Source organism: Hemibagrus wyckioides, linkage group LG02 (assembly GCF_019097595.1).
Source record: "Hemibagrus wyckioides isolate EC202008001 linkage group LG02, SWU_Hwy_1.0, whole genome shotgun sequence".
In the NCBI taxonomy this organism is placed as follows: Eukaryota; Metazoa; Chordata; class Actinopteri; order Siluriformes; family Bagridae; genus Hemibagrus; species Hemibagrus wyckioides.
This window is the reverse complement of record NC_080711.1, coordinates 21,607,433-21,632,673: the sequence shown is the minus strand read 5'-3', so window position 1 is coordinate 21,632,673 and position 25,241 is coordinate 21,607,433. Positions and strand designations below refer to the sequence as shown.

Here is a 25,241-nt window from a genome sequence, read left to right as displayed (position 1 = left end):
TATTTATTAGAATCGGAGAAGCCACTGTATTTAAATGTAATTTAAATCATTTTTAATAATACTTTCTCTAAATGAAAGAAAAGACTAAAGTATGTGTTTATACACCTTAACATCATACAAATTCACATTTTGAAACAGGCATTAATGTAATATTCAGGCATTTAATATACAATTAGACAACAGAATTTATTGATCAACACAGGGTACTAAGACACTTTATGTAATGATTGTGTGGTTGAGTTTGTACAGACTGCCCTCTAGAGGCACAAAATTCCTCTTTTCAAATGATCAATAACTAGAATGAGTTATTCATGAGAAAAAGATTATAATCACTATAAATGTCAATAAAAATCATCTCACTTGGAACAGAAAAAAAAATATTAGGAATTCAGAAGTGGAGCATTTTTATCAGTACAGTTTAAAAAAGAGAGAAAGCACTCAGATACAGTATCAGTGGTAAAAATAGTAACTCTATTGGTTTAACTAATCAATCAGTTTGGAAATCAATATTAGTTAAGATATATTAAGGAAAAGTCAGAGATAATCAAAATATTTTGGTTCTTTGACCTCCATGAATCCACAGCTTCTGAAAATGTGGGTTAGTCATGTGACTATAGCAAGTGTTTTGTACTGATGTCTAAGGGGAAGTATCACTGTGTGTCACGGGCGCAGTAATAAACTGCAGTGTCTTCTGTCCTCATGCTGTTCATCTGCAGATACACCTGCTTCTTACTGTCGTCTCTGGAGATGGTGAAGCGGCCCTGATCTGCACTGGACTAAAACTTCCTGTTACTATTACTCTCAATAATTGCAACAAATTCAAGTCCTTTTCCAGGCGCCTGTCTGATCCAAGCCATCCAGTAGCCACTGAAGTTAAATCCAGAGGCTGTGCAGGTCAGTTTATGAGACTGATCAGGTTTGATGATCACTGGATCAGACTGGATCAGTGTCTGACTGCAGGAATCTGCAAGAACACACAAAGATAATTGTTGAAGTTAAAAAAGAAAGTATGAAAAATCCGTAAAATGTTTCTCAATATAAAATAAATAATAATACTAACAGTGAATGAACAATGCTAGAGTAAAGTAACTCAAAACAGACTCTGGGTTTGTTTCATGCTGTCAGGTTCATCACTGCTCTTTACTCATTAGATATCATGACTTTTTATTCCATCACTGTGTGTCACTGTAACACCCAGAAGAACATTCTGGTCTGTTCAGAAACTGTCATTTTTCATCTGTTTGTCTAATAGAAACTGAATTTTATTAAATATATAATTCAGGTCACAAATCATCACTGACTCATTCAGTCAGGAGCTCATGTCAACAACTTGTCTGTTGTTAAATCTTTGTGGATGATGGAATAATTTAAAGCATCTGCTATCTGTTTTCTCCTGTCTTTTTTATGAAACTGATTCCAACTGCTGGTTAAAAATCCTGTAAAATGAAGGGATTAATAATAGTTCAGAATGAACACTCTTTCAATAATGTTTTCTTTTTTATTTAAATATTACTTTGTGTGACTGTGTTTTAAAACACTACAAATCATTATGACTTTATTACAGTGGAAGAACGTGAAAGTGTGACTGAGATGATTTATTAGTTGCATTGAGAGGATGTGTGTAACATGTCTCATAAGGTTTTTGTAAGAGGAATCCACTATTCTGTCTCACTGTGTGTAACCAGCGCAGTAATACACAGCTGTGTCTTCAGTCTGCATGTTCTGTCCTCCAATTGTTATTGTGTTAGTAGAAGTGTCTCTGGAGATGCTGAACTTATTTTTCAGTTTGTCACTGTAACCTGTACTCCCACCACTACTGATGTATCCAATCCACTCCAGAGCTTTTCCTGCAGGTTGTCGGATCCAAGCTGTCCAATAGCTCGTAACTGAATATGAAACCTTGCAGTGGATGGAGAGACTCTGGCCTGGCTGGACTGTCATGGAAGCAGGCTGAGTCAGTTCCTCACCATGTACATCTGTGGAGGAAAACACATGGTGATATCTCACACAATATCTGCTGCACCTTTATTCTTCATCTAGTAAATGAATGAATTTGATAAAGCACTCACAAGAAGCAGCTGCCAGCAGGAGCAGTAGAGATGTAGAGAACATGGTGTGTGTTGTTTGTACTGGAGTCTTCTCTGTTCTCCAAAGTTTAACAGACACCATCACATCATATAAATAGAGTGAGATCCAGCTCTGACGCTTGGATTTGCTTATCTGCTGATGATGGGAGGAGAATGTATCTGAAATGTATTTAAATCATCAGGAGGAGATTCATCTGATGGAGGATATGTGGGTTTATAATGGGGAGAAAAACTCTTTTGTTTGAGAAAGACACTTTTATAAATTTTATAAACCCCATTATAAAAAGATTTTATATTTGGAACATTCTTTTTTTCAAACAAAGTTCATGATATAATTTACCTAAAACTGTCCATTTTTTTTGTTTATCCATTATATGCTCTCAAACTGTCTGTAATGTGATTAGGACAGATGAATTTATACAAAATACAGTATACCTATAAAATTGGAATAAATATTACACACATGTTTAGTTGTCTAAACTCTTATATGGTACAACGTGTCAGACAATGTCATTTCTTTCCACCGTGATGGCACACTGTGATCAAGTCTGCGATGCTTCTGCACCATAATCAGAATGATATCTTGAAAAGCTAGAACTTTATTTGAGGTTGAGAGACATGCAAAAGAGAAATTAAAGCTTTCAGATTTATTTATACTAGACAGTGTTGAACACATGAAGTCTTTTCCAGGTCAACACATTTATTTTTAATGTAATAATGAATAAACTGCAAAACTTAAATTTAGTAGAATGACTGTGAGTTAAGTAACATTTAACTCTGAATTTAACTCTTTATTGCGGCCAGCCTAAGGCATACCTGTGCAATAATCATGCTGTCTAATCAGCGTCTTGATATGCCACACCTGTGAGGTGGATGGATTATCTCAGCAAAGGAGAAGTGCTCACTAACACACATTTAGACAGATTTGTGAACAATATTTGAGAGAAATAGGCCTTTTGTGTACATAGAAAAAGTCTTTGAGTTCAGCTCATGAAAAATGGGGGCAAAAACAAAAGTGTTGCTGCAGCAGCAGCAGTAGGGATGTAGAGATCATGGTGTGTGTTGAAGCAGAAGAAGTAAAAGCTCTTGGTCTTTGTTGCTTAAATATATAACAGGGACATTTGCATAGAGACACTTCTTATCTTAGGGACAAAATGGGATGGATTCCTCTACACATGAAAATCTTCTCATCTAATGAACCTCTGTAATCTGTGAATATAAATCTATAAAATATGGAACATTAAGAGACTTTATCAGGTCTCTGAATTTTTTGAACAAGATCTCTTTATTTATAATTTTACAAGATACAAACAAAAAACAGAAGAAATACAACATAGCCCAACCCAACCCTCTACCCATCAGACATAAAGCATCAATTACATTGTACAAAGAAGACATGAGAACAACAACAAAAAAAAACAATAAAAAAATAAATAAATTAATTAATTAATTAAATAAATAAAATAAAATAAACAAATAAATAACAGTAAATGAATAACTTTAAAAAAAAAGCCTCTTCTTGGGGCTGTGTTCCCTACTTGTGCTTTTCAACAAATGACAAAAAAGGTTGCCAGTTTGCATAGAATTTTTGGGAAGATCCTTGCAGAGAGTATCTTATTTTTTCCAGTTTAAGATATTTCATGGTCTCTTTAATCTAGTGAGGGAAAGTAGGGGGGTGGGGGTCTAGCAAGGAGTGTGCAAAAGGCCAATATTTCACAATTATAGCTACGTCTGCACAGGTTTTGTGTTACAACACCAAATACCGCTATAAAAGGAGATGGGTCTATTGGCAAAACTATTATTTCTGAGAATGCACCAAAAATCAATTTCCAGAAGTTATACAAACACAGGCATGTCCAAAACATATATATAGCTTGCAGGAGCTTGCCTACATCTGTCACAAATAGGGTCTAGCTCTGGCCAGAATTTAGATAGCCTCACCTTTGACCAGTGGAGTCGGTGTACCACCTTAAATTTCACAATCATATGTCGTTGACATATAGATGACAAACAGATCTGTTTAATAATATTCTGCCAAGTTATGTCTGAAATTTGTTCATTCAGATCCTCTTCCATGGCTTTTTTAAGCAATCTAAATACGCCAGGTTATGCTGATTGAGGAGGTTATAAATTTTGCCAATGATTTGATTGGAATCTTTTCCTACCTTAAAAATAGAGTCTAATAGGGATGCAGAAAGTTATGAAGGAAAACAATCAATATGTGTAACCAGAAAGTTTCGTACTTGCAGATATCTAAAGAAATGGGACCTGGGAATCTTAAATCTGTTAACTAATTCATCAAAAGACGCAAAAGTATTATTTATATAAAGATCTTGTAATGTATATATCCCACTCTTAACCCAAATATCAAAGGCATTGTCCATTATTGAAGGAGTGAACATATGGTTTTTACTTAAGGGGGCATGTAAGGAGAGACTATGAAGGGCAAATGATTTTCTAAATTGATTCTAAATCTTTAGGCACTGTGTCACTATAGGATTAGAGGAATAGCAAGAGACAGGTTCAGGCATTGGAAGTTCAGAGCACATTAAAGAGGATAGGGAGACAGGTTCGCAGGAATTCCTCAGGTCTGTTAAGAGAACTCACTCTTCATATACACATATTCAGTAAGGAGTAAAACACTTGGGGGTGTGTTTTAATAGGACAATAATCAAGGAGCAGGTGGTGTGATGTCAGGAATTGTAGAGGTGGTGGGTGTATGTGCCAATAATTAATTGTGTAAAGTACAAAGAAAACAACAAAAAACATTGTGTAGTTCTGCATACTTTGGCTGAACTGTGTCAGGGAGTTACTGCTACTTTGACACTGAATACCTGCAACATAAACAAGAAAATATTAGTGTATAATAAACAATGAAAAAGATATTTGAGATTCAGCATGAAAACTCACCAATGAGGCTGATAAGTAGCAGGAATGAGGAGAGTGGGATCTTCATGGTGAGTGTTGATGAGACTCGATCGCTCCACTCAGCTCAGCTGCACATAAATACTGCATGGACACACAGCAATCTGGATTTGCATCATGATTTCATGATAGAAAACATGAGGGAGTCATGATGATGTAACAGAGAGGAACAGCAACTAAACCTTCAACCTTCTCACACAAATTCTAATCTGTTAAGGTGATTATATTACATACTACATTATAATAATAAGCTACTACATTATAATAAGTTCTTGTTAGTGATATTATTATAGTGTTTATCGTGTGCAGTAATGTTAGAAATCTATACTACAACTATTTCAAAAATAAAATAACTTGAAACACTTGGTTGTCATTATTTATTTATTTATTTATTAATTTATTTTTGTCAGTGTTGTATAGTCAGGAGTTATTGGGACAGTTCCTTGGCAGACTCCTAGGGGTCCTGGCAAGTGGTTTATTTATTACTGTGTAATTCCTGTGTGGGCGTTGCCACGCCCTTTCCTAATGTATTTTCCTGCTTTCTCACCTATCCCTTGTTTTCCCTTGATGTGCTGCTCTATATATCTTTGTTCTTCTGTATTGGTCAGTGTCGGTCATTATACTCATATGTGTCGACGTAACGGTGTATGTGTGCTATAAGGCCGGACGCCATGTAATTTATGTTTTTATGTTATAGTCATGTTTTGTTGAGGTTATTTAATTTTCCATGTCATAATTATGGTTTATTGCTGTTACGTTTAATGTAGTTGTGTTTTGTTTTGTTAAATTAAACCAGTGCATGTACTGCATCCCTGTGTTTGGGTCTGATCTGCTACTTCGGGCGATCAAGCTTATGGCAGATATTCAGGTTTAATCCCCTAAAATTGGGATTTACAGCATTCATCTGCCACCATGAACATAAAGAATGACTGGAGTTTTTCTTCTGCTTACTAACCAATGAATGAACTGTGTGTATTTACTGGTGATATATCGTTCATTCTAATAGACATGTTATGCATGGAATAAAACTGGTGATTCAATTTGTTTAGAAACGCTCTTATAACTCTTCTCAGATTGATGGGCAGCAACATCACTGCTGACGTCTTTTCTTCTTGCCGTTGTGTTAACACACACATGAATGCTCCAGAAAAGCAAACTGACAAAACTTCTACTTCTATAGAGATGCTGATGATAAGTTAATTAAGGGCTTTTGATTAGCAGCACCTGGCTGCTACTTACCATATTAATCCCTATGGAATCAGTGAGGGCATATTTAGTTCTTTACACATGGTTTCTACAGATTAGATTCACTTTTGTTAAATAAATAATGAATACTTATGTAAGAATATTTCACATAAACCTATTATATGAAATGTAAATATTTCACACCTGCTAAAGAAATTAAAGCATTCCCTTAATTAATTAATCAGTAAAACTCAAACCTACCAGAGGTTTCACATCATGATGATAATGACTGAGGGATAATGTAGGATAGAATGTATTTTTTTATTCTGTTTTTATATCATACTACATATCAAGTGTAAATTTGGTAATATTCAACACAAATATTCCTAAATTATGATAAATGAGATGTTTGATAATGAGTCTCATAGAGAATGCAGTTTATGGATTCACTTTTTTCACTTTATTTGTTAAACTCTGCTGCCTCCTTCAGTTGTTTCAATTATTGCACCTCACACTGTGAGAACAGACTGTGTGTTAAACACAACACACTGCTGGAAACATGCTGTATTATTCCTGAATCCACTCAGTAAACACTGATTCAACTGTTGGTTAAAAATCCTGTAAAATGAAGGGATTAATAATAGTTCAGAATAAACTGATAATAAACTCTTTCAGTAATGTTTTCTTTTTTATTTAATAAAGACTTTGTGTGACTGTGTTTTAAAATGCTGCAAACGATTCTGACTTTATTCCAGTGAAAGAAAGTGAAAGTGTGACTGAGATGATTTATTAGTTGTTATTGTTGTTATTGTGTTAGTAGAAGTGTCTCTGGAGATGCTGAACTTATTTTTCAGTTTGTCACTGTAATAAGTACTCCCACCACTATCGATGTATCCAATCCACTCCAGAGCTTTTCCTTCAGGTTGTTGGATCCAAGCTGTATGATCGCTCGTAACTGAATATGAAACCTTGCAGTGGATGGAGAGACTCTGGCCTGGCTGGACTGTCATGGAAGCAGGCTGAGTCAGTTCCTCACCATGTACATCTGTGGAGGAAAACACATGGTGATATCTCACACAATATCTGCTGCACCTTTATTCTTCATCTAGTAAATGAATGAATTTGATAAAGCACTCACAAGAAGCAGCTGCCAGCAGGAGCAGTAGAGATGTAGAGAACATGGTGTGTGTTGTTTGTACTGGAGTCTTCTCTGTTCTCCAAAGTTTAACAGACACCATCACATCATATAAATAGAGTGAGATCCAGCTCTGATGCTTGGATTTGCTTATCTGCTGATGATGGGAGGAGAATGTATCTGAAATGTATTTAAATCATGAGGAGGAGATTCATCTGATGGAGGATATGTGGGTTTCTAATGGGGAGAACAACTCCTTTGTTTAACTCTTGTGTAACCATGCCTTTCTACAGTATTCATGCTGTAATCCACCTATAATTGTGATTTATAGCATTCATCTGCCTCCATGAACATAAAGAATGAGTTTTTCTTATGCTCTCTAACCAACAAATGAACTGTGTGTATTTACCAGTGATATACAATTCATGCTAATAGATATGTTATGCCTGGAATAAAACATTGGATGTGATATATATAGTTTTTGTGAAAAAGAAAGTACACTCTTAAATTCTAGGATAATTCAAACTGTTTGTCAATCGTCTTATAATCATTCCCAGATTTATGGGCAACAACAGTTGCTTCTCAAACATCTCTGCTGATGTCTTTTCTTCTTTCCTGAATGCTCTAGAAAAGCAAACTGACAAAACTTCTACTTCGATAGAGATGATGATGACAAGCTATTCAAGGGTACAGCATGTTTTTATTGGTGTCTTTAGTGATGGAGAACTGGCCCTGCAATGACTGAGTGAATATGCTTCCCACTGAGAATCCAGAGACAGTACAGGACAGAGTGATGGACTCTCCAGGTCTCTTCACCACAGAAGCTGAGGACTGTCCATAAGAATCTGGAGGAGAAGAGTACAACTAGGTAATGTTATCTTATAATGATTATAATGCTAGTAATTATAAACTTACATGAAATGAGTAGTAATAAAATACACAGTCCTAAAATCATCCTTCTCTGAGTTCTGCTTCACCCAGATTTAAAGTGTATGGGAGTGTTATCTATCACAGAGCTCACTGGAAACTAGAGCAGCCAAGAACATGCTGTTTATACACGACTCTATTTGAATAGGGAGTGTCCATGACCACTATGGAGGAGTTCAATCCACAACCACATGCTGCTCACTGTATAGATGATCTATATTATATTTAAGTCTGCATTTAAATATATGGGGTTTTTGGTGTAGAATGTAATCAGCGTTCTTCAAAATTAAGGGTACATCAAAAATATATGTACAGTAGGTTATAACTGCAGTAATTTATTAGCAGCTCTGAGTTCATTACTGAAGTGAAACTCACAGGATGAAGCTGCCAGCAGCAGCAGAACTGGAAGGAACATCTTTTATCTAAAAGCAGTGCTAAACTCTCCAGAGCCCACAGTGACCGTGGCTGATATTTCTCTATATGTAGCTGTAAGGGGAACATTTTGCATATTCATTTACATATTGTTATGATGGTGTTCTGCAGGTTTTAATAATCACAATGGAAATGTTCCTTGGTGATTAAATTTGTTTGTATTTATTTAAGACTCAATATGCAAGATAAATGTTGGTGTATAGTATGTAAATGACTTTCACCCTCTGATTTGAAAATGTTTCCATAGTTCTCACTCTGTCACACTGTGAAATATTTCTGTGATTAAAACAGCAAGTAGGGAAAAATTTTATACTGTCTGGACCTCATGTTGTGTGTGTTGTATTATTTTTTCTTTGCCTAAATTTAGAATTGAATTAAGTAATCTAACAACAGTAAATGTCCAAACAATCAGTTAAAGTCGGCAAGTGGTAACATGTAAGTCAGAGACACTGTAAATAGTTTGGTTCTTTGACCTCCAGGAATCTAAAAAGTGGGTTTGTCATGTGACTATAGCAAGTATGTGTTTTTGTACTGATGTCTAAGGGGAAGTATCACTGTGTGTCATGGGCGCAGTAATAAACTGCAGTGTCTTCTGTCCTCATGCTGTTCATCTGCAGATACACCTGCTTCTTACTGTTGTCTCTGGAGATGGTGAAGCGGCCCTGAACAGCGCTGGAGTAATATTTGCTACTACTGTCAGATGTTATAGTTGCAACCCATTCCAGTCCTTTTCCAGGCACCTGTCTGATCCAGTCCATCCAGTAGCCTCCAATGTCTAATCCAGAGGCTGTGCAGGTCAGTTTATGAGACTGATCAGGTTTGATGATCACTGGATCAGACTGGAACAGTGTCTGACTGCAAGAATCTGCAAGAACATACAAACATTTGTGTTAATGTTAAAAAAGCAAGTAATAAAATACTTAAAATGTTTCTTTATAACAAATAATAATACTAACATCGAATGAAGATTGCTAGAGTAAAGTAACTCAAAACACTGCCTAGTCCCATCTCAAAGAATTAAAATGATTCCTGCTGCTGTAAATGAACACAAACTGCTGGTATGTTGTTGGGCTGAATGTTTCAGCATAAATGGTTCAAATGCAGGATTTCATTTGCATGACACGCCCACTAGAGATATAAAAACATTCCCAGAGGAACAGCTGAGACGAAGCTTACTGTATGTTTCACATTTTCAGGTCATTAACTGTTATTCTTGTGGTATTTTCTAGTGTGCCCTAACACTCCTGCTGCTTGTATTGAATTATTATTGCACTGTGCTAAGCATAAATACACAAACTTTCCTGATCCTGCTCATTTATCATTTATTTTCAAAATATTTTATAAAACCCCAAAAATGAGTATAACTGTAGAATTTATAAAATAACCTGAATATTGTTGTTAAATATAGATCACTTTTGCAGAGTCCCAAAAAAGCAATTATCTGTTATTTGAGTTAAATGAAGCTGGAGAATGATTAGAGTGTTTAAAGAGAGAGATGCTGAATGTGTTAAAATATACTGAGAAGGGCTTCTTTACAAAGACTGACATCTAGAGGCATAAAAACAAACAAGTAGAGAATTATAATTTAATAATAATTTATACTGTATGCTGGAATGAGGGTTTTGTTGAAAAAAAAAATGTAAATCTGATTTTACAGACATTGTATAATTTTAACAGAAAAACACACCTGCTTAGCTAACAATAACTAAAAATCCTCTATGAAAAGAATTTATAACTAATTACAACCTTTGACAACAAATTATGATGAACATAAGATCATTGGCATTTTGGCATCTCTATAAATGCAAAGAAAAAACTCAGATATCTAAATGTTATATTTTGATGTTAAATAAATTCCTGATTCTAATTATTGTATTTTACACTGATGTTTAAGGTAAAAAAAAAAAAATAGTCTACCTATTACATTAGGAAATATCACAGCTATATCCAGCAGCCCCTTCAACCTGTACACCAAAACAGGAAAAGAGCCATTTTGCGTGCGCTAACATTATATAAACTCTGTCCCTGACTACACCTCAATAAAGCCTGATGACCAAAGAGCAGATCCCACCAGTACAGCCTCAAGAGCAAACATGCTGCTTGTTTATTTCCTGGTGCTGTGCATATCTGCATCTTGTAAGTTCACACATTTGTTTAAAGCATCTATCGTTGTACTTTGTGTAATTGTTCTTGAGATTTTTTAGAGAAATTTGATTAATATGTACTTTTTACATTTTTTATTGCAGTTGTTTTTGGCACAATCAATTTTGCTCAGCCAGGTCATGTGAATGTCCAGCCTGGACAGGCTTTCACCATTGTCTGTAAAGTGTCTGGATATAACTTGACTGATAGCAGCTATTGTACAAACTGGATTCGACATGCCACTGGGAAAAATATACAGAGGATTGGATTCATTTGTAGCAGTGGAAGCACAGGGTACACAGAGTCACTGAAAGACAGGTTCAGCATCACTCAGGACACCTCAAAATATTACAGTATTAAATAAAAGTTTATTTATTTCTAGATTGAAATATAATCAGTTGTAAACAAAATATGATTGAGCTATTTAATAACCATAGAACATAATAGATAAATGATAACAGTACATGTGACCTGTTTAAAATAAACGCTGTGTGAAAATGTTTGTCTGGTTTTAGTACAGCTGCTTCCTCAGCTCCAGTCACTGTGGCTCTTCGGGTGCAGTAATAAACTGCAGTGTCCTCTGTCCTCAGAGTCTTGGCCTCTAAGTACTGTGTGCTTGCTGAGACGTCTTCTGTAAAGGTGAGCTGGTTCTTCACAGACTCTGCATATATTGCTTGATTATTGCCTGTATCCATCCGGCCAAGCCATTCCAGAGCTTTCCCTGGTTTCTGTCGTATCCAGTGTATGTAGTTGCTTGTCACTGAACATCCACTTATCTTACAAGAGATCTTCACAGTTTCTCCAGGTCTCTTTACCACAGCAGGAGACTGGTCCAGTCTGATCTCATCACTGCTGACACCTAGCAGATAAAACGTAACAATCAAAGATCATCATCAACACACTCAAGATATTGTGATGGAAGAAATATACAGTAAAGAAGTCTCAGGTTAACATTATAACAAAGATGTAGTATTGAGCAACCATCAGCTCCATCATCAAGCTATTTTATTCAGTCGTGTGAAATGAAGTTGGGGTGAGCAATAGGCTGATTATATATATATATATAAATATGGGTGAATTTACATGAACATCTTTCAGCTGTTAGATTCCATAGTTTCATGAATCCTTCTTGAAAACAAGTGTGCTGCTGATTTTCATATTTAGGAGTTTGTAGTAATGATGCTGCAGAAAACATGCACATATCACGTGATCTCTTGCCAGATTCTGTGCTGCTGAACAGACTCTGTGTTTCTAAATTCAGGAAATTAATCATTTACCTGTATTGTTCCTGTAGCTGCTATCACAAAGGAGGAATAAAAGCATGAATAGTACAGTATATAATCACAACTAGTCATCAGAATCATTGTCCTAGAGCTGATTTACCTCAAGTCAAATAATTAAAGACATCATAATGTAAATGTGATACATAACATGGGGATTATTATGATTAATATTAATAACTGCTAAATTAGATTGGAATAAAGAAGATATGAGTGCTGAGTGTGAATGGATGTTGTTCTGCATAATAAATGTCTCTGGGGTGCAGCTTCCTGAGGGAATATTTACAGCTCATGAGGACGTGCTTGTGTAAGTTTTTGTACAGCTCTGGAGTCTGTTGTGTCAGTGTGAGTCTCGTGCACAGTAATAAACTGCTGTGTCTTCAGCTTTCAGACTCTTCACTTCTAGGTACAGCATGTTTTTACTGGTGTCTTTAGTGATGGAGAACTGGCCCTGCAGTGACTGAGAGAATGTAGTGCCAGTGCCAGTGTCAATCCACCCGATCCACTCCAGTCCTTGTCCTGGTTTCTGACGGATCCAGTGCATGTAGTAGCTGCTCATTGAGAATCCAGAGACAGTACAGGACAGAGTGACCGACTCTCCAGGTCTCTTCACCACAGAAGCAGAGGAGGTCAGGGACTGTCCATAAGAATCTGGAAGAGAAGAGTAGAACTAGGTAATGTTATTTTATAATGATATAATGCTATTAGTCACAACAGAAAAAAACATAAACTTACATGAAATGAGTACCAATAAAATACACTGTCCTAAAATCATCCTTCTCTGAGTTCTGCTTCACCCAGATTTAAAGTGTATGGGAGTGTTATCTATCACAGAGCTCACTGGAAACTAGAGCAGTCAAGAACATGCTGTTTATACACGACTCTATTTGAATAGGGAGTGTCCATGACCACTATGGAGGTGTTCAATCCACAACCACATGCTGCTCACTGTATAGATGAGTGGATGATTATAAGGTTCTGTGTAGAAAAGCAACAACTAAATGTTTCACTCTCGCTATTTATTAGAATCGGAGAAGCTGTAATTATCCACTTTACTTTAGATCATTTTTAATAATACTTTCTCTGAAAGAAAAAAAAATTCACATGCAGAGAAATTCACATTTCATATAAAGGTTTAATCAGGCATTTATTTGTATAAAATTAGACAATAGATCAACACAGGGTACTAAGACACTTTATGTAATGATTGTGTGGTTGAGTTTGTACAGACTGCCCTCTAGAGGCATAAAATTCCTCTTTTCAAATGAACAATAACTAGAATGAGTTATTTATGAGAAAAAGATTATAGTCTTCTGGCTGTCGATAAAAAGCATCTCACTTGGAGCAACAAAAAAACATAAAGTAGGAATTCAGAAGTGGAGCATTTTTATCAGTAGAGTTTAAAAGAGATGTCATGTGTATGTCATGTGTAATCTCAGGTAATATGTAATTCAAATAATCATAAATTATGAAAAATAAATCAGATGTTTGTCTGATAATGATTTGTACTGAATGAGTCTTATACTGAATACAGTTTATGGATTCTTTTTTTTTTCACTTTATTTGTTAAACTCTGCTGCCTCCTTCAGTTGTTTCAATTATTGCACCTCACACTGTGAGAACAGACTGTGTGTTAAACACAACACACTGCTGGAAACATGCTGTATTATTCCTGAATCTACTCATTATACACTGATTCTAATTGTTGGTTAAAAACCTTGTATCATGAAGGGATTAATAATAGTTTAGAATGAAAACTCTTTCAATAATGTTTTCTTTTTTATTTAAAAATGACTCTATGTGACCGTGTTTTAAAATGCTGCAAACTATTATGACTTCATTCCATGAGAAGAAAGTGAAAATGTGACTGAGATGATTTATTAGTTGCATTGAGAGGATGTGTGTAACATGTCTCATAAGGTTTTTGTAAGAGGAATCCACTATTCTGTCTCACTGTGTGTAACGAGCGCAGTAATACACAGCTGTGTCTTCAGTCTGCATGTTCTGTCCTCCAATTGTTATTGTGTTAGTAGAAGTGTCTCTGGAGATGCTGAACTTATTTTTCAGTTTGTCACTGTAATCTGTACCCCCACCAGTATAGATTATTCCAATCCACTCCAGAGCTTTTCCTGCAGGTTGTCGGATCCAAGCTGTTTCATAGCTTGTAACTGAATATGAAACCTTGCAGTGGATGGAGAGACTCTGGCCTGGCTGGACTGTCATGGAAGCAGGCTGAGTCAGTTCCTCACCATGTACATCTGTGGAGGAAAACACATGGTGATATCTCACACAATATCTGCTGCACCCTTATTCTTCATCTAGTAAATGAATGAATTTGATAAAGCACTCACAAGAAGCAGCTGCCAGCAGGAGCAGTAGAGATGTAGAGAACATGGTGTGTGTTGTTTGTACTGGAGTCTTCTCTGTTCTCCAAAGTTTAACAGACACCATCACATCATATAAATAGAGTGAGATCCAGCTCTGATGCTTGGATTTGCTTATCTGCTGATGATGGGAGGAGAATGTATCTGAAATGTATTTAAATCATGAGGAGGAGATTCATCTGATGGAGGATATGTGGGTTTATAACAGGCGAAAAACTATTTTGTTTAAAAGTCTTTTTTATGAATTTAATAAACCCCAATTACAAAAAGATTTTATATTTGGAACTTTCTCTTTTAACCACAATGTTCATTTTTATAAATAATCTGAATGAATGTCGCTTTTGTGCACAGTAATACACAGCTGTATCTCTGTCTGAAAGTTTTGCCCCTTTAAAAACACTGTGCTGCTGGAGACGTATGCCAGGCCCAAATCTGGCCCACACAGTGCACTTACACTCGGCCCACATACCACAAAGAATGATCACCCTTGGGTGGCCCATATCTGGTTTGCCACAGGTGGGCCACGCATGGGCCAGCACAAGGCCAGCACTGGGCCACACTGTTTGCTCAGAACAGGGACAGCACTGGGCCATACTGCTGACCCAGATTTGGCCCACAGAAAACATAATTGGGCCACATCTGGCATGCCATCATATAAAGAGTGCCATCATTGTCAGACCTGGTCTGCATCTGGTTGACATACCACTTGCCATGCCATCACTCAGCCAGCAGTGCCAGCTTAATGCCAGATCTGGCCCAGACCCTTTGCTATGTGTTATAACACACATATATATAAAACTTCATATCGAGGAAAACACTTTCTATGAAACATTTTTCACAAATATGCAAAAATCTGGTTAACTGCTTAATAAATATTGCAATCATTATACTCTATAAATAACAAGTACATCATTTTCCTGTGTATATCCCTTCACCTGTTAGATAGCAACACTTTTTTTAAACAAGTAAAGTAATAGTGAACATACTGAGAGCAGGCAAATTCAAAGTCCAATAAAAAGACATTCAGAAAACCTCAACATTCACAGCAAATCATTGAAAATCTCTGAATATAAATCATTTTAATTGTATGACAATTTAAAAAAATAAATCTTGTTTAATAAGGTCAATACAAATTAGGAAAAAAAACTCTAATTTTACTAAACTGAAAGGGTTTAATATTGAAATGTTTAACTATATACTGATTTATCATTTCCTAAAGTTATTTAAAAGTCAATCCCACTGGACAAGGAACAATGATTCAGTGGCCTGCAGGACAATAATATGGTCATGATCCAATCTGAATCATAACTCAGTTCTAATGAGATGTAGAGATGTCATGCTTTATTTAGTAGATATAAGCTGGTGTTGTCTGCTCACACTTCTGAGAAACACAGAAGGTAAAACATGGAGATACGACACTAACAGTCTTCTAACAGTCTTCTGTACTGGGTGTTTTTTTAAAGCGTCTTTGTTGATCTGTCTCACTGTGAGTTACGAGTGCAGTAATACACAACAATCTCTTCAGTCTGAAAGTTTTGTCCGTGTAAAGTCACAGTGTTGTTAGAGGCTTCAGTTGAGAAAGTGATCTTGTTTTTTAGTGAATTTATGCTGGCAGTATCACTTGAGCTGCAGTACCAGCCGATCCATTCCAGCAGTGGCGGGCTGTGCATTTCAGATCTAGGCCTTCACTGGTGTCCTTCCTGAATTAATCCACCTCTATACCATCATTATGACGCCACCATGGGCGTCACTAGGCCATTTTCTACTCAGCCCTCCTAAAATTCTGCGATTCTCCATAAACTCTACACAAATTGGTGATCTCCTCAGTCCCCTTTAAATTTCATATGAAAACAGCGGCAGACTTCAGCTCCTCCCCGTCTTTCAGCACGTTCTTCAATCCACAGACCGAGGATCAGAGGACAAGTGTGTGTGTGTGTGTGTGTGTGTGTCTGTGTAAGTGTGTGTGTGTATGTGTGTGTGTGTGTGTGTGTGTGTGTCTGTGTAAGTGTGTGTGTGTATGTGTGTGTGTGTGAGTGTGTGTGAGTGTGTGATCAGGAAGACTCGTATTTGGCTTGTTCAGTACTCAAATGTTATACACATCTATGCAATACAGTGGAATTATGCAATAAGTTTACCATCCTACCCTGTTAGTCAAACCTTTATTTTATTTATTTATTCATTTATTTATTACTATTATACCCTCACTGGTTGCTGAGCCCCACTTAAATGAAAATTCTAGAATTGCAACTGGACACCACGGCAATAGATACTAATCAACCGTTAATTAAAAACAAAGTAAAAAAGAAAATAGGCTACAGTATTTCACACCTCACAAGGAACAGTCAATTTTATTACGGTTACTTTTCTCAAAAAAGACATTCTTGATGACGTACGCAGCAAACTGCAATCTCCGGAGAACGCAGCATCCAAAATGAGACACAGTGAATATAGAAACACTGTATATGGGCGGGTCGCTGCCTCTGACTACTAAGGCCTTAGAGCTGGGCAACACATGATGTCAGCCACTGGCTGAAATATGATTGGATAAATACTCTTATCATAAATATACACTACTGGAAGCAGCGCAACCAAGAGAAAAGCTATGAAATGTAGAGAATAGACTATTGGGAATAATTTAATACACATTCATGGAAAAATATATTAAATATATTAAAATGCAAGTCAGTGATTCAGATCACAGCAGAGAAGGCCTTGCTGGCCCTGACGGTCTGCCACTGTATTCCAGCACATTTCCTAATTGTTGTATCCAGTTAGTACAGTAACTAGTGGCTGAGTATCCAGTGATCTTACAGGGGACTGAAAATGATTCTCCAGGCTTAACCAGCATGACTGCAGGCTTTACCAGTTCAATACATTTAATACCTGTGAACAACAATCATGCAATTATTCAGGTGAAATCTATCAACAGGAAAAATGTACACAATGATCTGCATCTCTCCAAAATTCTCCACACACTTACCAGATGTAGCTGTTAACAGCAGGAGTAGAAGTGTAAAGAACATGGTTTGAGCAGAACCTGAACCCAGATCCTCACTTCTCCTGAAAACACCTCTAATCATTTATAAAGGGGTTTGATTTGTTGATTTGCATATAAGTGTTTAGGCTTTCAGAAGAGGCATTGCCTGCAAATGTAAAAACATACACATTCACAAAATATTAGTTACTTACTATTTATTTACTATGTAATTGATCAAGCTGTGTGGATGAAGCAGCCTGGTTTAATGAGACACTGATATAATGGAGCTGTAATGTCTTAGCTTCATAACAATGCTGTAGTTAGAGTTTATGACTTTGATGTAAATCCCAGGAGAACATGTTCTCATATTTATGACACACCTTCAGTCCTTTAAACCTCAAAATGTTGGGTAGATGTTGTGTGAATAAAGAAAGAGCGACCATCACAGGCCTTAAATCTTAACAAAAAGTATAATGTTCAAATATTTCTAAAGTGTGTGCAGGTTAATTATACAGTATACAGTTCAAGAAGTTGAGTAAACTTTTTCAGGTGAATTGTCAGTAAAAATGGAACATAATTTGCACAACTGTTCAAATGTTTAGAATTTTTAAACATTTTTCCTTCTATTTTTGTATGTAATCATTTATTATTTCATTACGGAGGCTATTAAACGTAATGGAAAATAAAATGGATGTGTGTGCTGGTCTGGGAAAACTCATCAGATGCAGGTGAAGGACAATTTTGGAGGTAAAAAACTCCACAGTGTGAAGAAACCATGCATGAAAATGTGTGTAAGGAGCGAATTCAACAAACAGTCAGTCTGTCTGAAGATTTGTAAAACCTTGCTGTAAGTGTGATTTACTCACACACAGGTGAATGTCAGATATTGATAGCTGAAATGAACATGAGCCTAATCAATTCAATGTAATCAGAAACCGACTGTCGAATTGTTCATGAGGCTCCGGTGCTGTAGTCAGAACTGGTATCATTATTATTTCTTTTTTAATGAAGGAGGATGTTGGGAGCTAGCACTGTTTCAGTGTACTTGGAGTTTTTGTACAGGGACGTTGTTTATTTGTCTCACTGTGGTTTACGAGCGCAGTAATACACAGCTGTGTCTTCAGTCTGCATGTTCTGCCCTGTTAATGTCACTGTGCTGCTGGACGTGTCTCTGGAAACCTGAAACCTGCTTTTCAGTTTCTCACTGTAGAAAGTGTTACCGCTACCACATATCTCTCCAATCCACTCCAGAGTTTTTCCTGCAGGTTGTCGTATCCAGTCTGTACAGTAGCTGCTATCAGTTAATGAATATCCAGACACTTTACAGGTCAGAGTCAGTGACTGACCAGGAGTTAATACTGTGGATCCGGTCTGGATCAGCTCAACACAGTGAACACCTGTTGAAGAAAAGTTATTTTAATGATGTAAAAGTGAAAAGCTTTAAGGAACCAAAATTGTATTAAAAGTCAAATGTAAAAACACTTACAGTGTACGGCTGCCAGCAGCAGCAGCAGTAGGGATGTAGAGATCATGGTGTGTGTTGAAGCAGAAGAAGTAAAAGCTCTTTGTCTTCATTGCTTAAATATATAACAGGGAAGGACATTTGCATAGAGACACTCCTTATCTTAGGGTCAGAATGGGATGGATTCCTCTACACATGAAAATCTCCCCGTCTCATGAACGTCTCTAATCTGTGATTATAAATCTATAAAATTTGGAACATTAAGAGACTTTCTTAGGTCTCTGATTTATGTGAAGAGAACGCACTCTTCATATGAGCATATTCACAGAGCCGGATTCACTGAAAATCCTCACAACCCCGTTCCTCTTAACCACTGGCATGACAGGCATGGCCCATTCACTGCATAACACTGGGGGGATGACCCACAGCTCCAAGAGTTCATTCATAATACATGAAAATAATAATAATTATCAGTCATATGTATGCTGCAATGTAGATAATTACATTAACACAGAAATTATTCTCATGTCTACAAATTTCCTGGTTTCTGTGTTAAAATAACAGTGTGAATAACTCCTTCCATATTTGACTCTCCCATGGTGAAATACTGCAGTGTTTTCTGAACAGTATGAACTACATTTAACATTATAATCAAACCGTTCAATAGAACATGATGTTCATTCTGGTATAGTCTGCCCTCTAGAGGCTTTAACTGATGAATCCAGAGAGAAATAGCTGAGAAGATTCTAGATCAGGTGTTTTTAAATTCTGAAGAAGAATTGTAATCTCTAGTGAACAGAAGACAAAGCTGAAATCTAATATCTATCAACAACTCAACAGTGAAACTATTCTCTATACTTCATCTTCTTTATTATTCAAAAGTTTAAATTGATCTTCTTTGAGAAATTGAATCAGCAGCAGTGTTGGATAAGTTACTACAAAAAAAGTTATTAATTAGTAATTACACCATCAATGCTGTATTTAAAATGTGTTTCTAATTACTCTGAAAAGTAATTTAATTTCTCAATAAGTAATTTAACTCATTATTAATTACTTCCTAAAATCCCTATAAACCTTGACTGGTAGCCTGCAATCATTTTTTTAGCTCACCTTTGGACATTTTCTACACTCCTGATGTAAAATCAAGTTTTGCCTGCTTAACATTTGTACTGTCGATGAACATGGATCACTCAAAAGTGTTTGTCGATGCTGCCTTGTCAAGTGCTTCAGTAAATTACTCGTGGTATTGTCTGGGGCCGATAGTTTTTTTCACCAGGACATAGCTTACATTTCACGTTAATGTTCTTGTCTACCTGGGCCAAAAAAGAGAAGTAATTGGAATAGTTTCATTTGGAATAGTTCCAAAACAGCCACTTGCTCCTGCTACTAGGTAATGCATTACACCCAACAGTGATCAAGATCAGTGATCTTCATTAAAATTTCCCCTAGGTGTGAATGAGTGTGTGAATTTGTAACATGTCCTGGGATGGACTCTGGATCCAGGGATGGACTCTGGATCCAGCACTCTGACCCAAATGAAACTTCCTAAAGATGAACAAGTGACTGAATACATTATAATGATTATTGTCTTATGATATTAAATGATTATATTTTTATTCCTAACAAATAGACCTCAGTCTGTAAGGTTGGGTAATCACATATCCTCAACTCTTATCCTGAACACCGGCATCCCACAAGGCTGCGTGCTGAGCCCACTGCTTTACTCCCTGTTTACCCATGACTGTGTTCCATGGCATAACTCCAACATGTTCATCAAATATGCAGATGATACCACAATTATTGGGCAAATCAGCAACATTGAGGAACTGGCCTACAGAGAGGAGATCCAAAGCTTGTCAGCATGGTGTTCCATGAACAACCTCACCCTCAATGCCAAGAAGACCAAAGAGCTCATTGTGAACTTCCGGACATCTAACAGCAGCAGACACTCCCCCATCTACATCAATGGGTCTGAAGTCTCCAGCTTTCAGTTCCTGGGCGTCCACATCTCTGAAGATCTGTCTTGGCATTTGAACACTTCACCTCTGGATAGGAAGGCACAACAATGTCCTTACTTCCTGAGAAGATTAAAAAAAGTTCACCTATCCCCCAAGATCCTGACCAATTTTTACCGCTGGATTATTGAGAGCATCTTGACAAGCTCCATCACAGTGTGGTATGGCAGCTCCACAGTGTATGAAAAGAAATCACTGCAAAGGGTTGTGAAAAGCGCCCAATGCATCATCGACACCCAACTACCACTGAGTCTCTTCACCACAGTAGATGTCTGCACAGAGCACACAAAATCATCAAAGACTCCTCCCACTCTAGTCACAAACTGTTCAACCTCCTCCTGTCCAGGAGGAGATGCAGGACCATCTGCACCAGAACCAGCAGGTCCAGATTTTTCCCCACAACCATAAATCTTCTGAACTCTACACTACACTGCTAGAACACTCATGTCTCACTACACTTCACCACGTTACAGTTCTGCTTCATGCTGTACATTTACATTTTCTCTGTATAATATAATTAAAATGTGGATATTGTTAATTCATAGATTACACCTATCTATCTATCTATCTATCTATCTATCTATCTATCTATCTATCTATCTATCTATCTATCTATCTGTCTGTCTGTCTGTCTGTCTGTCTGTCTATCTATCTATCTATCTATCTATCTATCTATCTATCTATCTGTCTATCTATCTGTCTATCTATCTATCTGTCTATCCACTGTTTATTATCTCTGTTGCTGTTGTACATACAATGTACATAATGCAGACTTTTGCACAAATATTTAATTACTCTTTTCTTAACACTTTATCTGCTGTAAATACAATTTGCACATACTTCTCTTTGCACATACTGACATCGAATTATTTACTGATGTACACTACCAGTCAAAAGTTTGGACACACCTTTTAATTCAATGTTTTTTGTTTAGTGACTGATTTTCTACATTCTAGAACAATACTGGAGATTTCAAAACTATGAAATGACTGGACTTAAGTAATCCATATGTAATGGCAACAAAAAACAGTCAGTTGTTATTTTAAGACACGAAGGTCAGGTGTTCTGGAATAGTTCTTGCAGGAACAGTATTGTCAAGTGCATTTGCAAAACCCATCAAGCACCATGATGAAACTGGCTCACATGAAGACCATCCCAGTAAAGCAAGACCAAAACTGACCTCTGCTGCAGAGGGGAAGTTCATTTAGAGTTACCAGCCTCAGAAATCACCAATTAACAGCACCTCAGATTAGAGCCGTTATGAAGGCTTTACAGAGCATCAGTAACAGACATATCTCAATATCAACTGTTCAAAGGACATTATTGTGGATTTCGGCCGCCTTCAGCATTGCTGCTGAGGGAATATTTACAGCTCATGAGGACGTGCTTGTGTAAGTTTTTGTACAGCTCTGGAGTCTGTTGTGTCAGTGTGAGTCTCGTGCACAGTAATAAACTGCCGTGTCTTCAGCTTTCAGACTCTTCACTTCTAGGTACAGCATGTTTTTACTGGTGTCTTTAGTGATGGAGAACTGGCCCTGCAGTGACTGAGCGAATCTAGTGCTAGTGCCACCTTCAATACGCCCGATCCACTACAGTCCTTGTCCTGGTTTCTGACGGATCCAGTTCATGTAGTAGCTGCTCATTGAGAATCCAGAGACAGTACAGGACAGAGTGACCGACTCTCCAGGTCTCTTCACCACAGAAGCAGAGGAGGTCAGGGACTGTCCATAAGAATCTGGAAGAGAAGAGTAGAACTAGGTAATGTTATTTTATAATGATATAATGCTATTAGTCACAACAGAAAAAAACATAAACTTACATGAAATGAGTACCAATAAAATACACTGTCCTAGAATCATCCTTCTCTGAGTTCTGCTTCACCCAGATTTAAAGTGTATGGGAGTGTTATCTATCACAGAGCTCACTGGAAACTAGAGCAGTCAAGAACATGCTGTTTATACACGACTCTATTTGAATAGGGAGTGTCCATGACCACTATGGAGGTGTTCAATCCACAACCACATGCTGCTCACTGTATAGATGAGTGGATGATTATAAGGTTCTGTGTAGAAAAGCAACAACTAAATGTTTCACTCTCGCTATTTATTAGAAGTGGAGAAGCCACTGTATTTAAATGTAATTTAAATCATTTTTAATAATACTTTCTCTAAATGAAAGAAAAGACTAAAGTATGTGTTTATACACCTTAACATCATACAAATTCACATTTTTAAAGAGGCATTAATGTAATATTCCGGCATTTAATATACAATTAGACAACAGAATTTATTGATCAACACAGGGTACTAAGACACTTTATGTAATGATTGTGTGGTTGAGTTTGTACAGACTGCCCTCTAGAGGCACAAAATTCCTCTTTTCAAATGATCAATAACTAGAATACGTTATTCATGAGAAAAAGATTATAATCACTATAAATGTCAATAAAAATCATCTCACTTGGAACAGAAAAAAAAATATTAGGAATTCAGAAGTGGAGCATTTTTATCAGTACAGTTTAAAAAAGAGAGAAAGCACTCAGATACAGTATCAGTGGTAAAAATAGTAACTCTATTGGTTTAACTAATCAATCAATTTGGAAATCAATATTAGTTAAGATATATTAAGGAAAAGTCAGAGATAATCAAAATATTTTGGTTCTTTGACCTCCATGAATCCACAGCTTCTGAAAATGTGGGTTTGTCATGTGACTATAGCAAGTGTTTTGTACTGATGTCTAAGGGGAAGTATCACTGTGTGTCACGGGCACAGTAATAAACTGCAGTGTCTTCTGTCCTCATGCTGTTCATCTGCAGATACACCTGCTTCTTACTGTTGTCTCTGGAGATGGTGAAGCGGCCCTGATCTGCACTGGACTAAAACTTCCTGTTACTATTACTCTCAATAATTGCAACAAATTCAAGTCCTTTTCCAGGCGCCTGTCTGATCCAAGCCATCCAGTAGCCACTGAAGTTAAATCCAGAGGCTGTGCAGGTCAGTTTATGAGACTGATCAGGTTTGATGATCACTGGATCAGACTGGATCAGTGTCTGACTGCAGGAATCTGCAAGAACACACAAAGATAATTGTTGAAGTTAAAAAAGAAAGTATGAAAAATCCGTAAAATGTTTCTCAATATAAAATAAATAATAATACTAACAGTGAATGAACAATGCTAGAGTAAAGTAACTCAAAACAGACTCTGGGTTTGTTTCATGCTGTCAGGTTCATCACTGCTCTTTACTCATTAGATCTCATGACTTTTTATTCCATCACTGTGTGTCACTGTAACACCCAGAAGAACATTCTGGTCTGTTCAGAAACTGTCATTTTTCATCTGTTTGTCTAATAGAAACTGAATTTTATTAAATATATAATTCAGGTCACAAATCATCACTGACTCATTCAGTCAGGAGCTCATGTCAACAACTTGTCTGTTGTTAAATCTTTGTGGATGATGGAATAATTTAAAGCATCTGCTATCTGTTTTCTCCTGTCTTTTTTATGAAACTGATTCCAACTGTTGGTTAAAAATCCTGTAAAATGAAGGGATTAATAATAGTTCAGAATGAACACTCTTTCAATAATGTTTTCTTTTTTATTTAAATATTACTTTGTGTGACTGTGTTTTAAAACACTACAAATCATTATGACTTTATTACAGTGGAAGAAAGTGAAAGTGTGACTGAGATGATTTATTAGTTGCATTGAGAGGATGTGTGTAACATGTCTCATAAGGTTTTTGTAAGAGGAATCCACTATTCTGTCTCACTGTGTGTAACCAGCGCAGTAATACACAGCTGTGTCTTCAGTCTGCATGTTCTGTCCTCCAATTGTTATTGTGTTAGTAGAAGTGTCTCTGGAGATGCTGAACTTATTTTTCAGTTTCTCACTGTAAGCTGTATCCCCATCACTATAGATGAGTCCAATCCACTCCAGAGCTTTTCCTGCAGGTTGTCGGATCCAAGCTGTTTCATAGCTCGTAACTGAATATGAAACCTTGCAGTGGATGGAGAGACTCTGGCCTGGCTGGACTGTCATGGAAGCAGGCTGAGTCAGTTCCTCACCATGTACATCTGTGGAGGAAAACACATGGTGATATCTCACACAATATCTGCTGCACCTTTATTCTTCATCTCGTAAATGAATGGATTTGATAAAGCACTCACAAGAAGCAGCTGCCAGCAGGAGCAGTAGAGATGTAGAGAACATGGTGTGTGTTGTTTGTACTGGAGTCTTCTCTGTTCTCCAAAGTTTAACAGACACCATCACATCATATAAATAGAGTGA

General features: G+C 36.8%; 2 gene segments (V, D, J or C); both read right to left on the bottom strand.

Annotated features, from left to right (window-relative positions):
- Positions 1-12,465: 12,465 nt before the first annotated feature.
- On the bottom strand, positions 12,466-12,900 carry LOC131363740 (immunoglobulin heavy variable 1-3-like; the record flags this gene model as incomplete). The annotated part of the segment is given in 2 exon segments: positions 12,466-12,764; positions 12,849-12,900. Coding segments are annotated over 2 exon segments (339 nt in total), but the record flags the coding sequence as incomplete, so codon positions are not given.
- A 4,669-nt stretch (positions 12,901-17,569) lies between these two features.
- Positions 17,570-19,006, bottom strand: LOC131364473 (Ig heavy chain V region 914-like). The segment is given in 3 exon segments: positions 17,570-17,640; positions 18,569-18,871; positions 18,961-19,006. Coding segments are annotated over 3 exon segments (420 nt in total).
- Positions 19,007-25,241: the final 6,235 nt, after the last annotated feature.